At 31.0% G+C, this 16126-nt stretch overlaps 1 protein-coding gene across 1 annotated transcript; it reads right to left on the reverse strand.

Annotated features, from left to right (window-relative positions):
• Nucleotides 1–7847: 7847 nt before the first annotated feature.
• LOC110266229 (uncharacterized) lies at nucleotides 7848–9179 on the reverse strand. The gene is made up of 3 exons (XM_021110457.2): nucleotides 9048–9179; nucleotides 8374–8894; nucleotides 7848–8301 (listed from the first exon to the last, which is right to left on the reverse strand). Exons 1-3 carry the CDS (start codon nucleotides 9177–9179, stop codon nucleotides 7848–7850), a joined length of 1107 nt encoding a protein of 368 aa, XP_020966116.2.
• Between the last annotated feature and the right edge of the window lie 6947 nt (nucleotides 9180–16126).

Here is a 16126-nt window from a genome sequence, read left to right on the forward strand (position 1 = left end):
TATATTATAATCTATTCAACGAATGAGATCAAACCCCAAAACAAAAAGTTATTGTTACATTGGATGATTTTAATACGAAAAAAAACGTTAAGGAAGATTCTAAATCAAAAATTACGTTGTGGACGGTTTCGATTTTGACCTTCAACGTTAGGAACAAAACAATACTTATCCCTATAGTTATCATAATAATAATAATAATAATAATAATAATATTATTATTATTATTATTATTATTATTATTATTATTATTTTTTAGTAGTTAGGATTATGTTATTGCTAATAAAAAAATTAATATTAATTTATTTAGTGTAGTAATTTAATTTAGATATTATAATGAAATGTTATATTATTATTATTATTATTATTATTATTATTATTATTATTATTATTATTATTATTATTATTATTATTATTATTATTATTATTATTATTATTATTATTATTATTATTTCGATTGATAATTGATAAGTAGTTTAATAATGTATTAAATATTGATTTTATATAACTATAATAAAGATATTTTTCTAAATTAGTATAATTATGCATTAATACTTAAATGCTAATTATAGTATAAGTATAATAAAGATATTTTTATAAAATAAACTTAGAAGAGAAAATGTACATTCATTTTGGCGAAAAAAGGATTCATGAGGAATCGACACCTCACTTTTATTAATTGGGAAAAAATCCAGTTTTAGTATATTAAGTAGATGAGACAATCTTATATGCCACTTAATCTACGCTTTTTCTGCAATTCACTAATGTTAAATACTAAAAAGGAAAAATCATATTTGTCCCCAAATTAGTCTAGACATTCTGTATAATGTTTTTATTGGGCCTAAGCCCGTTAAATACCAAAATAAAAAATAATTTTTTATCACAAACTTATTGATTAACAACATAAAATACTAAGTAAGTAGTTGATGGTTTTATTTTTTTCTTTGTCTTGAGTGAGATTTATTTTCCCGTTTAGCTTAGTTTATTTTGGTCTTAAGGTCGTAGGGCTTTCCTTGTATTGAAAAAAAAAATGTTAATCGCAATTTGAGTTAGATTGGTGATTAATTTATTAGTTTAAGCAGAATCTCGCCTTGTGCATGCAGCAACCCATTGGCCAGCGACAGACCCTTAAATGGAGCTCCATCCGCGACGGATTAGTCCTTGGCCTGTCGGGCTGGGAGATACCGTGGGCAATCGAAAAAAAAAATTATTAATTTAAGCATATAAGCAAGTGTCAAGTCTAAAAAAAAAAAAAAGCATATATTAGTCAACAATAAATTTTTAAATGAATTTTAAATTCACAGCAAATTAATAAATATTTATTTAAGTCTAGTTAATTACTAAAAAAATTTAAAACAGAATTATCAATTAAGGAAAAATTGCCGGTCTAAGATCAATTTATGGAATTCGACCAATAAATTAACACTAAAATAAATTGTTTACAAGTATTAAAATCAGTAGCATATGTATATATTTATTAGTATGAATCATTAGCATATCAATTAGCGTGTCTGTATATATATTATCACGATACTATTATAAATTATAGGATACTAATTATTTATCATTTTATTTGTTTATTACCTATAAAGATCTTGTAGATTGTATCATTTTTACATAATTCAGATGTATCTTTTTTTTTTCCCCTTAATTCCCTGTTCTCGTTTCTAAAAAAATCACATCTACAAATATATATATATATATATATATATATATATATATATATATTTTATTCTATTTAAATGAAAAAAAAAAGGGAGCAATACCAAAAGCATAGAGGAGAGAAGAAAGAGAGAAAGTTAACTGTTTCTTCAATTTCTCATCTATCAAACCATAAAAGATATGAAGGTCACGTTATTTCTTCCATTAGGAATATCAACATTCCTATTCATCATTATTTCAATCTCATCTGCTTCTACGGACACACCCCTAACCTATACCAATGGACAACAAGCACAAGAACTTGGTATACAAATTTCTTTAGCTTTTTTTTTTTTTTAATTATTATTATTATTATTGTTATTGTTATTATTATTTAAATCCACTAAAATATTGTTCAAAATAAACTTGAAATTAATTGGCATGTTGATAATTTGATAATTTCATATACATTGCTCATTGTAACTTGATAATTTGTTAGAATATAGTTACAAACATGTATAAGTTTATTTTGAACATTACAATTAGGTAGCGTTTGTTTTGAGGTATTGAGACAGAGACTGGGAGACTGAAACTCACTATCATGTTTGTTAGTTCAGAGACTGGTATTAAAACTTTTGTCTCTATCCCCAAAATTTTAGTATTTCAGTACCTCCAAAATCGGGGACACAGGAAACTAAAATTTTTAGAGATGAAGACTGAAACTTTAATAACATTTTATACATAAAATACCTTCATTTTAATTAATTAATTCCAATTTTACCCTTTGTACAAATTAAATTAGAATTTCATTCTTGTTTTAATTTCTGTCTCCCACTCTGCACCAAACAGAATACTAAGATTTATTTCAATTTCTATCTTTTAATCTTTGTCTCTCAGTCTCAGTCTTTCTGTCTCTACCAAACCCTATCTTACAGAACACTTTTCAATAATGGATAGTTAGTTATTACTTATGTTATTGATATGATATGATATGATAGGAAAACTAAATGGAAGCATAGATGATGAAGGCAAAAGAAGTTTGAATGAAAAAGTGACTGAGAAAAATGTGAGTAAGCTGCATAGTGTTTCGAAGATAGGAGGGGGAGGAAGTGGGGGCGGCGGAGGACGAGGAGGAGGAGGTGGAGGCGGCGGAGGACGAGGAGGAGGAGGTGGGGGCGGCAGTGGGGGCGGCGGAGGACGAGGAGGAGGAAATGGGGGCGACAGTGGAGGCGGCAGAGGACGAGGAGGAGGAGGTGGGGGCAGCAGTGGGGGCGGCGGAGGACGAGCAGGAGGAGGTGGGGGCGGCGGAGGACGAACAGGAGGAGGAAGCGGAGAGGACGGGCATGGATGATCGCAGGTTCCGGTGAAGATGATAGAAATTCAGCTCCATCATCATTATTATTATCAGCTTCTAGATTTTGGATCTTACTACTAATTATATTTGTAAGCTTGGATATATTCTTCTATTAATTGTTCTTGTTAATCCTATAATTTTATTAATTTTTATATAATTTATTATTTTTCAAAAAATTATACACATTAATATTATAATATTTGTGTTTATATTCATAATTCATCTAATATCAAATACTATACAAAAGTAAATATCTTAAAAATATTTTATATTTTTAACAAAAAAAATTCAGAAGACCTAACATAACTAAAATGTTTATATATTATAAGAATTCGATTATAAATTTTTAAACTAGAATAATAATTCAAATGAATCTTTGAAATTTTTAGTATCAAACACTTTAATTTTTTAAATTTTAAAATATACAAAATCCATAAAATAGTCTCCCAAAAAGTTTTTAAAAAATTTAAAATAATTCTTAAAAATTCTAAAATAATTATTTTGATTAAAGACATTAAATTGATGAAAACTATATTATTTAACTGTGGTAAACGTTAAAAACTATTTTATGTATTTTAAAATCTAAAATCTAAAGTGTTCAAAATTAAAAAACTCACTGATTTGGATAATTATATTTTAAGATTTAATTTATTATTTGAAAAAAATATTAGGATTAATAGAATGTTAAGCCCCTAATTAAGTCTCAATTATCAAGTCTTCTATGGAGGAAAAATAAAGATATATTTATTACAATTGTTTGTTGATTTTTACACCTAATTTAGGATACTACATTATTGCTTGGAAAATGTAAAATGTTAAATTGTGGTCTAGAGATATCTAGTGTTACTTCAACCGTTAGAATTCAATGACTAATTGGTTATACCCAAGGTTCAGAAAATCGGACCGGTAATTAAACTGCTCTAGTTACTGGTTTATTAGTTTATTGGTTTAATTGGTTTAATCAGTGATTCAACCAAAAAAACCGTTTTAGAATAGAATAATAAATAAATTATAGATAAACATCCTAAAATATAATTATAGTCTAATATAAATCTTAAAATATCTTCGAAATTTAAAACACTACATAAAATATCATCAACCAAATACATATGATCTTATCAAAATCCAAACTCAAAAGTTAAATAGTAATAAAAGCATATCTAAATATTAAATCCCAACATCATGGTTTATCAATCATCAAAATCTGCAAGAACTTGTTACAAATCTGCTTTGTTAGGAGTATCGTTAGCACTACGAGAATTAGGATTATCAGCATCATTCAAAATAGGAGTATCGACAGGCATGTTATTATTCACAGAAGCATTGTTATCAGCAGTTGCTTCTTGATTAATACTATTTTCCATAACTGAAATTAATAAAACATATATGAAATTAAAAACAGCCACAAGCCCACAACACAATGAACATTAACAATGAAAATTAACAGCATGAAAATTAACCATGTTCTTAACCTAAAGCAGGAGCCAAACACAAGACAACACAACATTCAGCCATTCAACAATTCTGCCTACAGCAATTCATAACCATGTTCTTAACCACAACACAAGATCATATCAGTAATTCTGTCTACAGCAATTCTGCCTAGTGTCTACAGCATTCAGCCATTCAATAATATTGCAAAAGTGCAAAACAGAGTAAGTTTCTACTTTCTAGCATTAACAAAACAGAGGAACAAATTAACAATTAGTCAATTACAAAGTAACAAATTAAAACAGAGTAACAAATTAACAATTACAAAGCAACAAAAGTGCAAAACACTAAAACAGCAATTGAACAAAAATCGCGTAACGGGTAAACTAAAAACGTCTTCATGTTTCTGTATCAAACTATCAACTGAGGAAAAAAAACTCCTAGGGTGAAAGAAGAATACAATAAAATAGAAATTGGAATTAATTTAATTTTAAGAATTATTGAAGACGAAGACCCAAGATGAATTATTGAAGACCGAAGAAGACTGAATTATTGAAGACCTAAGACCCAGGATGAATTGAAGAATTAATATTATGGAACAAAAATTGAAGAGGAAGTCGAAGTTCAGAGAAGATGAAGAACGACGAGTCACTCACCTGGTTTCGAGAGGCCAGCGAAGACGATGGAGTGCTACTAAGCTGGGAACCAGGTGACGATGGAGGGCTACTGGTGCTGAGGACCAGGCGACGACGGTGGCGCTCATGACCTGAGAACCGCGGCGACGACGGATGGAGGGCTACTGGGCTGGGAATGCTTCAGACTTCAGAGTGCTAGGGTTCACTGTGAGACTAAGATGAACGATTGGGGGTCGGGGGAAGAAGGGGCCAGGGGGTTTCACGACTGGGTCGGGTCGGGTAATCGGGTTTCACTTTTTAAAACAGTTAAAAACGGCGTCGTTTAGAAGAACCGGCCGGCTTTCGACTGGTTCACCGGTTTTCCAGCGGTTCTCTCACAGGCGGTTATTGAAAGAGGATCGGACCGTTTGCATCGTCGGTTCGCGGTTAAACCGGTCGAACCGGCCAGTCAGGTCCGGTTTTCAGAACCTTGGTTATACCACAAACCGATAATGTATTATTTATATTTTGCCACTATTTAAAAATTTTAATTTAATACCACGATAAAAAATGAAGTGAGGAGTGCTAGAGGGCCAGCACTTTTATTAAATTTTGGCCAGCACTTAACCATCAATAGGAAATTGAATGATTTTACACCATTAGATGCAATTTCACACCATTAAAAATATCATTGATGGCTAATTGATAGATAAAAACCACAAAATCTGCTGACCCTAAACTTTCTCAAATGAAGTTGAGTAAAGACTAAAGATGATTTGTTTTACAATAAAAAATATTAAAAAAATTATATATAATACACATTTTTTTTCAAAATTTAATTGCAATCATCACTATTTACGAAATTTTATTTTTCAATATATATATATATATATATCCCTTAACTCTATTCTAATTATTACATTATAACTCTCACAACAAATGTAATACATTTTTTATATACATAATTTGATATGAAGTTAACTTTTTTTAAGAGTCAATATTGAGAAGAATTTTTAAATTTTCACAATAAATAATACACGATAATTTTAATACTCATTAAATAGTTCATTGTGTATTAGCATAATGATAGACATAACTGACAATTGATGAACACTGTTTTCAGAATTTATGGAATTTGTATTATTTAGTGTTTTAGTTTATAAATTCTTATGTTAAAATTTATCTGTTTTAATTAGTTTTGTGATATAAAAATAGACGAAGTAAAATTTTAAGAGTTTGTTTAAAAACTATTTAATATAAAAAAGGACAATTTACATAAATAAAATAATTGAAGGAAACATTTACGTAAATACAACATTGGCAAACTTCAACCAAGTTGGGTTGGTCTAGTGGTTAGCTCACTAGTCCGCTTAAGCAAGTGTCGGGGGTTCGAATCCTGCCTTGTGCATGCAGCAACCCATTGGCCAGCGGCAAACCCTTAAATGGAGCTCAGTACCGCGACGGATTAGTTCTTGACCTGCCGGGTTGGGGGATACCGTGAGAAACCAAAAAAAACATTGGCAAACTTCAGACGCAAATGCAACAAACGCAATTGTATGTAATCCGCGACACTCTCTAGCGGAACCTAAGTACACGTAATTCATTACAGCCCTGTCACGGATTACGTTGAGAACTTAAATACTCATAAACTGCTACACTCTGTAGTGGTTTATGATCATATGGGCCCGAAGCCTATTCCGCTACACCCTCTAGCGGATTATGAAGAGAGTGGAACCTTGGGAACATATTCATGAATACCAGTCTAATAGTAACAACCCGTGATGCAAAATGTATGAAGTTATACAAATATACTCTTCATAAGCAATAAGCCGTAGAAATATAATAGCTACCAGGCATTAACACTAACATAGAATAAATTACTACATAAGTCATACAAATGTAATAGTCATACAACGATTAACCGGTAAAGAAAATAAAAATGTCATAAGTCATACAAATAGGTCGGAACTAACACTAACACTAACACACCAAAGGCACTAACACTAACACAAAAAAAACGTAAATTGCTACATGAGAAAATAAAATTCAAAAAACTAGAAGCACAAAGACTACAAGTCCTACGAACTACCAGCAACGGTGGAGTCTCTCTGGGGGGCAAGATCCACGCGTGTGCCCAGGCTGTCTGCAGAGCCTGCATCGCTTCGGTCGGTTAGGGTCGGCCTCATCCATATTGTTCCGGATTCCGGTAGACTTAGGTCGCCCATCACGACAACGCCTCAAGCTAGGATCCGGAATAACGGTCAGACCGTCATAAGGTGGCCAAAGTCCCTCTGGTATTGGCGGCATAAAACCTATCTGGTACACCCTGAACACCTTCTGCATGGTGTAGACTTCGTCGACATAGATATACCAGTCAAGTCGTGACTGACTGACTGGGCACAACATGCAATCGCATGGCAACATGGATAATGGAGAGCTTGAAAGTATCCACAGTCGCATGTACGATCCTGAAGAAAAACTCGGTACGTCCCAAGTGAAAAGCTCACGGTCGGTGTCGTCTCGGCAACAGTGTACTCAGACTGGTGTCTATCGAATAGGGTGACAGTGAAGCACCTGGAGTCTCTCAAGTTGCGCTCCATCGCCTGCATAAAAGACTGGCAAAACTTGGCACCGCTGGCCAACTGAGCCTCTGCCGTCTGACCACGAATCACAAACAACTCCGATAGCCGACCATATGTGGACTTCACAAGGGCGGTAACCAGAAGATTCTGTGTACCCTTCAGAACAGAATTAACACACTCAGATATATTGGTCGTCATGTGACCGAATCGTCTGCCACCATCTTGGTGCTAAGTCCACTTATCGTATTCTATTCTGTTCGCCCAATCACACATTGCCGGATTCTCGGTATGTATTATATCAAACCAATAGTGAAACTCTGCCTCAGTCTTCGCATAAGCAGCGTTCACAAGCAAACACTTTGCATCCGTGCCCTTGAAACTGAGTGTGAAGTTAGCTGCAACATGACGAATACAAAATGCTCGGTACGCATGAGGGGGTAACCACCCACTGTTAGGGTTCTCTAGTGCAGCCTTGATGCCGTTGTGCCTATCTGAGATTACCAGTATCCCCTGTTGTGGAGTCATATGTTGGCGCAGGTTGGTCAGGAAGAAAGACCACGACTTGGCATTTTTTCCCTCCACGAGACTGAAAGCAATAGGCAAGATGTTGGAGTTCCCATCTTGAGCGATGGCCAGGAGCAAAGTCCCTCCATACTTGCTATACAGATGAGTACCGTCTATGCTGACCAATGACTTGCAATGTCAGAAAGCTTCAACACAAGGAGGAAACGTCCAGAAAAGACGATGAAAGTACATGGTTGAGTCATCAACGTCATCACCGACTCGAACCGGAGACATCTTCAACAAGGCAACCGTCCCCTCCATGGTAGACTGCACACCAAGGATCCAATGAGGTAGCTCGGCATAGGACTCTTTCCAGTCCTCGTATATTTGTGCTACCGCCTTCTGTTTTGCCAACCACGTCTTCCTATAAGTTGGCCTGAACCCGTACGTTCCTTCGGTAGCTTCTTGCAACATCTTTATCGATACCGCCGCATTGGCTCGAACCAGAGAAAAGATTTTCACACAGATCACATGATAATCAAGTTGTCGGTGGTCGCTTGATATCGATGTAGCCAAGCATTTGTGTGGTCTGTCGTACCGTCGAACCTCCCAGGTTCGACTCCGCGCTCGAAGGCTGATGCGAATCATCCACGTGCAACCCTTCCCGAACTCCTTGCATCTCCCATGGTACTTAAGATGATCCGACTCCATCACTCTGTACTCAACACCGCGCCGAATGCTGTAATCCTTTACAGTAAGAACAACTTCCTCCTTAGTGTGGAAAGATTGACCAACTTGAAATTCAACTACAGAATTTCTCTCGTGCAACCCTTGACCCAAAAAGGTTGGTGCTGACTCCGGCGGTTAGCCGATGGCTTCCAGGTCCAGGGTAGAATAATGTGCAGGTTGCTCATGTGTGCCGACACTTGACGGTGGTTGACATGTTGCTGGGTTTGTTGGAATTTCATCATCGCTGTCCCCTCCAATGTTAGCAGGCTCTTCGTCGGAATCATCCTCTAGCATCGCATTTTCAACCCGATCCGATTCCCCCCTCATAATCCGCTGGAGGGTGTAGCGGAATAGGCTTCGGGCCCATATGATCATAAACCGCTACAGGGTATAGCGGTTTATGAGTATTTAAGTTCTCAACGTAATCCGCGATAAGGTGTAGCGGATTACGTGTACTTAGGTTCCGCTAGAGGGTGTCGTAAATTACATACAATTGCGTTTGTTGCATTTGCGTCTGAAGTTTGCCAATGTTGTGTTTGCATAAAGATTTCCTTCAATCATTTTATTTATGTAAATTGTCTTAAAAAAAAGAATTTTATTTTCTTTAAAAAAATATTTTTATTTGAAATGGTTATCATATATTAATAGAATAAAATTTAAGTTTAGAGAGTGTGACAGTTGATTTAAAAATCAGACATTTTTTTATCTGATTTATAAATAAAGCAAAAATAAAAATTAGAATTCTCAAAAAAGTTCAAATCATTTATTTTTAGTTATTTTAAAGTAAAAAAAAATTTCAACTCTTCAGTAAATTTTAATTCTTAACATTTCAAATAAGCTCTAAAGGAGTGTTCGAAACACTTTGAGAATAGAATTTCCACAAGAAAATAATTCTTTTTTTTTTTGTTTATAATACAATAAAAATATAATTTTCAATTCTTAATAGAATTCTAATTCTCACGTTAATGTTTAAACTAAATCAAATTAAATAGGTTTGATAATTTGATTTGCAATTTTATTATTGTTAAATATTGAAATTTTAAAATGGTCCCTAAAACAAACAAGATTTAAAAAATTTTAAATTTTGGCAAAATAACTAAACGTCAATTTCTCCTATTTCTATTAACAGAAAATGATAAGGTGGCAAACGAAAAAGAAGACATGATAAATTATAAAATGATGTGATATTATTAATTAATAATTATTTTAAAATTAATCTCTCTCATTTTTATTTTTTTTTACCCAACTCCATTCATTTATAATCTCTTTAGATTCAATTTCTCCTCAAATTAAAATTTTCAAAAGTTTTAAGTAAAAGTTTATATGTAATTGTCTTTATACGAAATTATTAACTAAAAATTATCAGATAATTTAACATATTTAACTAAATTATTATCTAATAACTTTTAACTATCACCTTTTCATGATGTGAATGTTAATCAATGTATTTCATGAAATTTAGATCCTCTAAATTTATCTCAATACTTTCCGCTGACTTTCTTTTTTTCTATAATTTTTAAAAATTAATTTTTATAAACTATATTTTAAAAGTAAAAATTTTATCAAACTAGTTAGCTAGGATTAGAAAATTTAAAAAAAAAAAAAAAATCAACAAATAAAGCAAGCAAGCGAGCCTTAGATACGTGAACTTTGGGCCTTTTATATCCATGCATTCCTGGACTACATATTCAGACAATGCTTAAAAAAAATAACCCATAAGTAAGTGGATCGAAGCCTTGAAGAAGTAATGGGACATTATGTCCAATTTGTCAAAAAGAAGAGGAAATTAACTTACTAAGGCGGGTTATTTTATTTTAGAGTCTTATTAATATATATTTTAAGGTTTTTTAAAAAACATTACAAATATAAATTGAATATTTGAATGTATTGTTTGACTGGTTGTGAAATGTAACCAACATATATAGATTAAAGAGTGAATACCCCATCCGGCCCCTGACAATTATCTCGAAAGGACAACGAGGCCCCCAAGAAAAAAAAAACACCCAATCCAGCCCCTGATAAATTTTTTTGGGACAGATTAGCCCCTGTGCCAAAAAAAATAACATTGATTTTTTTTTGGCACAGGGGTCTCGTTGTCCTTTCGAAGTAATTGTCAGGGATCGGGTTGGGTTTATTTTTTTTGTTAGGGGCCGAGTTGGGGTTTTTTTTTTGTCAGGGGCCTCGTTGTCTTTCGAGGTAATTGTCAGGGGCTGATTTGGGTTTTTCTCTAGATTTAAAAGGCTTGGCCTAACTTACATTTAAAAACTTTATTAAAAATTTAATTTATTCTCTGAAATTCTTTTAAAAACAAGAGTTTGAATTTTAATTAGTGTTTAAAAAACTTCATTCAAAACAAGAGTTTGAATTTCTTTTATCTTATTTATTAAGTAACCAATTGGACCAAGTAGTAGTCTAATAATAAGGATAGCGTGTTCCATAAATTATTTTTAGTGAATAGAGAATAAACATGTTCTATATATTGTAGAAAAAAACACTTAATATTCATATAATATACTAAATTTTGTCTGTTTTTTTATCACCTTATTCCTAACATTCGAATTTATTTTAAACATAAAAAATATCTTATAATTATTAATTATTTATATTTGTAAGTAGGAATATTTATGTGAAATTATATTTGTAAGTAGGAATATTAATCATTGTAATTTCATAATTTGTAAGTAGGAGTATTAATCAAATGACGTCGTATTGGATTATGAGGCGGATGATATCGTTTCGTGGAAGATAAATTCGTTCTCATCATAAAAGGCAGAATTACAAAATGGCACCGTTTTAAATGGAGGACCAATTCGATGCATAAATCTCCTCATATTCAATGGTGTGGTGAAATTACTCCATACTCCATTAGCACCGTTAGATTTTACAAAAAAAAAAAAAAATCATTCTACATCTCCATTAACATTATCCATACTCATTACTCTACTTGATCGTAAAAGTGGTTGTGACGGAAGTAGTCACGACAATAGATTCCATACTCCATTGAACAAGGTGAGTTGAAAATGTTTTTGAATTTTTTGATTTTGTGGACATGCATTGTTATGAATACTCTATTTGATTTTTTTGGTGACTAATACTCTATTTGATTTGTTTAGTAATCAATAATTTAATAATTAATTTCAATTATTTTTGTGTGTATGTTTGTATTTAAAATTTTATTATTATTATTATTGTTATTAGCTTAATAAAAAAAGTGGTATGTTCATTTCCTTTATCAGAATTAAAAAAAAAATAATTCAAACACCTTTAAAAATTATAGAAAGTAATTTTTAAGAAATAATGTAAGATGATTTTCTCCCCTCTAATTAATTTAAAGTAATGAGAAGAGTTTTAAAGTTTTCATAAAAAATAATATACGTTGAATAATTAAGAAGATATATGTCGTTTTACTCTTTTTATTTTAAATTATTTTTCTCAATATATAATCAACTTAAAAATTTCAATGGGTAAATCAGTAAATGCACTCTTCTCTTCTATTTTTCCTTTTTTTTTCCCTTTTGGACCAAAGAAATTATCTCTTCTTAAGTATTGGATCATTTGTATTGAAAAAAAAAAAAAGAAAGACTAATCGGAATTTGAGTTAGATTGGTGATTAATTCATTAGTTTAAGCATATAAGCAAGTGTCAGGTTGGTCACCAATAAATTTTCAAATGAAGTTTAAATTTACAGTAAATTAATATATATTTATTTAAGTCTAATTAATTACTAAAAGACTTAAAATTATCAATTAAGAAAAAATTGTCCGTCTAAGATAAATTTATGAAATTCGATCAACAATATAATAAATTAACACTAAAATAAATTGTTTTTTTTTTAACCAATGATAGAAAACTCGAACCCGCAACTTCTTAATTGAGTATGGGGAGACTATGCTATTTGATCTATAACTCATTGGCTAAAATAAATTGTTTACAAGTACTAGAATCAGTAGCATATATATGTATATATATATATATATATATATATAAAGATCTTGTAGATTGTATCATTTTTACATAATTCAGATGTATCTTTTTTCCCCTTAATTCTCTGTTCTTGTTTCTAAAAAAATTACATCTACAAATATATATATATATATATATATATATATATATATATATATATATATATTTTTTTTTTATTTAAATGAAAAAAAAAGGAGCAATACCAAAAGCATAGAAGAGAGGAGAAAGAGAGAGCAATAACTGTTCCTTCAATTTCTCATCTATCAAACTATAAAAGATATGAATGTCACATTATTTCTTCCATTAGCAATATCAACATTCCTATTCATCATTATTTCAATCTCATCTGCTTCCAGGGACACACCCCTAACCTATACCAATGGGCAACAACCACAACAACTTGGTATACAAATTTCTTTAGCATCTTTTTTTTTTAATTATTATTATTATTATTATTTAAATCCACTAAAATATTGTTCAAAATAAACTTGAAATTAGCATGTTGATAATTGATAATTTCATATACATTTCTCATTGTAACTTGATAATTTGTTAGAGTATAAATACAAACATGTACAAGTTTATTTTGAACATTGCAATTACAGAACACTTTCCAATAATGAATAGTTAGTTATTACTTATGTTATTGATATGATATGATATAATAGGAAAACTAAATGGAAGCATAGATGATGAAGGCAAAAGAAGTTTAGATGAAAAAGTGAATGAGAAAAATGCGAGTAATCTACATATTGTTTCAAAGAAAGGAGGGGGAGGAAGAGGGGGCGGCGGAAGACGAGCAGGAGGAGGTTGGGGCAGCCGAGGACGAGCAGGAGGAGGTAGGGGCGGCGGAGGATGGACATGGATATTCGCAAATTCCGGTGGAAGAAATTGTAGAAATTCAGCTTCTAGATTTTGGATCTTATTACTAATTATATTTGTAATCTTGGATATAACGACGTTGTTTTTTTTCTATTAATTATTTTTGTTAGTCCCATAATTTTTATAGAAAGTAATTTTTAAAAAATAATATAAGATTATTTTTTTCTCTCTACATTAATAATAAAAGGATATTTGGGTATAAATTAATAAAATAATAAATAAATGAGAAGAGTTTTTACGTTTTTATAATAAATAAGATACGTTAAATAATTAATAAGATATGTGTTCGTCTTACTCTTTTTATTTAAATTTTTTTTTTCAATGCACTCTTGTCTTCTATTTTTCCTTTTTTTTTTCTTTCGGACCAGAGAAATTCTCTCCTTAAATATTGGATCACATAATTTTTTGGCTGTTTATAGTATTCTATAATACGATTAACTTGTCTCATATTTAAATTTTTACTTTAAAATTTTTTTAAATCTCATTTTAATCTTAGCTAGAAATTTGTTTTTAGGGGTGTAGTTCAAGAATCCTAACTCTGCTTAATTCGAAGATGATCCTCTCAATTGTTAAAAAAAATTAAAGAAGTAAAATATATAATTTTTAATCTTTTATTATTTTTTTTAATATTTTTTCTTAGTTCTACTTATAAAATTAATAATGAGAAATCATACTTTACTCTCTGTAATTTAAACTGGTGTAGCTTGTTTAAGAGACAATCTTATATGCCACTTAGTCTAAGTCTTTTCTACAATTTATTAATATTAAATACCAAAAAGACAAAGTCATATTTGTTCCCAAAATAGTCTAGGCCTTCTATATAATATTTTTATTGGGCCTAAGTCCGTTAAATACCAAAATATAACCCACCGTTAATTACTTCAATTTTATAGTAAAATACATGTCCTACCAAGAAAAAGACAGAATTTGTAACTTGCTATCCTCTTGTCTAGCGGGCAAAATCAAAAAATTTTTTGGGAATCCTACAAGAACCAATCGTTCTTTTTTCTCTAACAGTTTCGAACTCTGTCTGTAACTCTCTGTAAGCTCGAAAAACAAAAAGAAGATGTGTACAAACGAGATATCCAGCAACAAGAAGAAGGTTTTTTCTTTTTCTTATCAAGGAATAGATCGCTTTACTTGTATGACTTAGATGTCTCGTATTTCTCGAAAAAGCGATTCGATTGTGGTTTCGGAGGATCCAGCTACAGGAAAATAGGAACGGAGAGCCCCCCTTTCTGCCCGACTCTTTGATCTTAAGAATGCTAGTTTTAAGAACGAGTGATTACCCTTTTCCGACTCAATGGTTTTTTTTATCACAAACTTATTGATTAACAATATAAAATACAACAATTTATTGGTCAACGATAAATACTTAAATAAAGTTTAGTACTGTGGTAAATTAATTTTTTTATCTACTAGACTAAAAAATACTATAAAAAAAAAAACATAAAATACTAAATAAATAGCTTATGGTTTTTTTTGTTGGTCATACAAATACACTCACGTACCCGAGTACATACCCCTAGCCACCACAGCTAAAATTCGAACCTGTGTGGCTTTAATTTGAGGCAAATACTTTTTCCACTACATCACATGTCTCAGCTACGGTTTTTTTTTTTTTGGGTCTTGAGTGGAGTTTATTTTTCCGTTTAGCTTAATTTATTTTGTCTTCCGATCCTTAGTCCTAGTCCTAGGACTTTTCTTGTATTGAAAAAAAAAAAATGCTAATCGCAATTTGAGTTAGATTGGTGATTAATTCATTAGTTTAAACATATATGCAAAGTCAAGTCCTTTTATTTTTTTGTTAGCAATAAATTTTTAAATGAAATTTAAATTCATAACAAATTAATAAATATTTATTTAAGTCTAATTAATTACTAAAAAAACTTAAAACAAAATTATCAATTAAGAAAAAATTGCCAATCTAACATAAATTTATAGAATTCGACCAATAATATAATAAATTAACACTAAAATAAATTGTTTACAAATACTAGAATCAGTAACATATGTATATATTTATTAATATGAATCATTAGCATATCAATTAGCGTATTTGTATATTTATTATCATGATATTATTATAAATTATAGGATACTAATTATTTATTATTTTTATTTGTTTATTACCTATAAAGATCTTGTAGATTGTATCATTTTTACACAATTCAGGTGTATCTTTTTTTCCCCCTTAATTCTCTATTCTTGTTTCTAAAAAAATCACATCTACAAATATATATAAGTTTTTCTATTCAAATGAAAAAAAAAAAAGAGAGCAATACCAAAAGCCTATCCAACTCCAAGGCTTTGCGAATTGCAAGGTTTTGGAGTTGGGATATTATTGTCAAAGCAAATAATAGAAGAGAGAAGAGAGGAGAAAGAGAGAGCAATAACGGTTTCTTCAATTTCTCATCATTCAAACCATA

The sequence above is a fragment of the Arachis ipaensis genome, chromosome B9 (genome assembly GCF_059453495.1).
Source record: "Arachis ipaensis isolate K30076 ecotype BB chromosome B9, ASM5945349v1, whole genome shotgun sequence".
Classification (NCBI taxonomy): domain Eukaryota; kingdom Viridiplantae; phylum Streptophyta; class Magnoliopsida; order Fabales; family Fabaceae; genus Arachis; species Arachis ipaensis.

Coding starts and splice junctions, on each gene's coding strand:
- LOC110266229 (XM_021110457.2), bottom strand. CDS start 9,179: ATGAGGGGGGAATCGGATCGGGTTGAAAATGCGATGCTAGAGGATGAT. Junction 8,895..9,047: donor CATGTCAACCACCGTCAAGT/GTCGGCACACAT, acceptor TTCCACACTAAG/GAGGAAGTTGTTCTTACTGT. Junction 8,302..8,373: donor GACGTTGATGACTCAACCAT/GTACTTTCATCG, acceptor GTCATTGGTCAG/CATAGACGGTACTCATCTGT.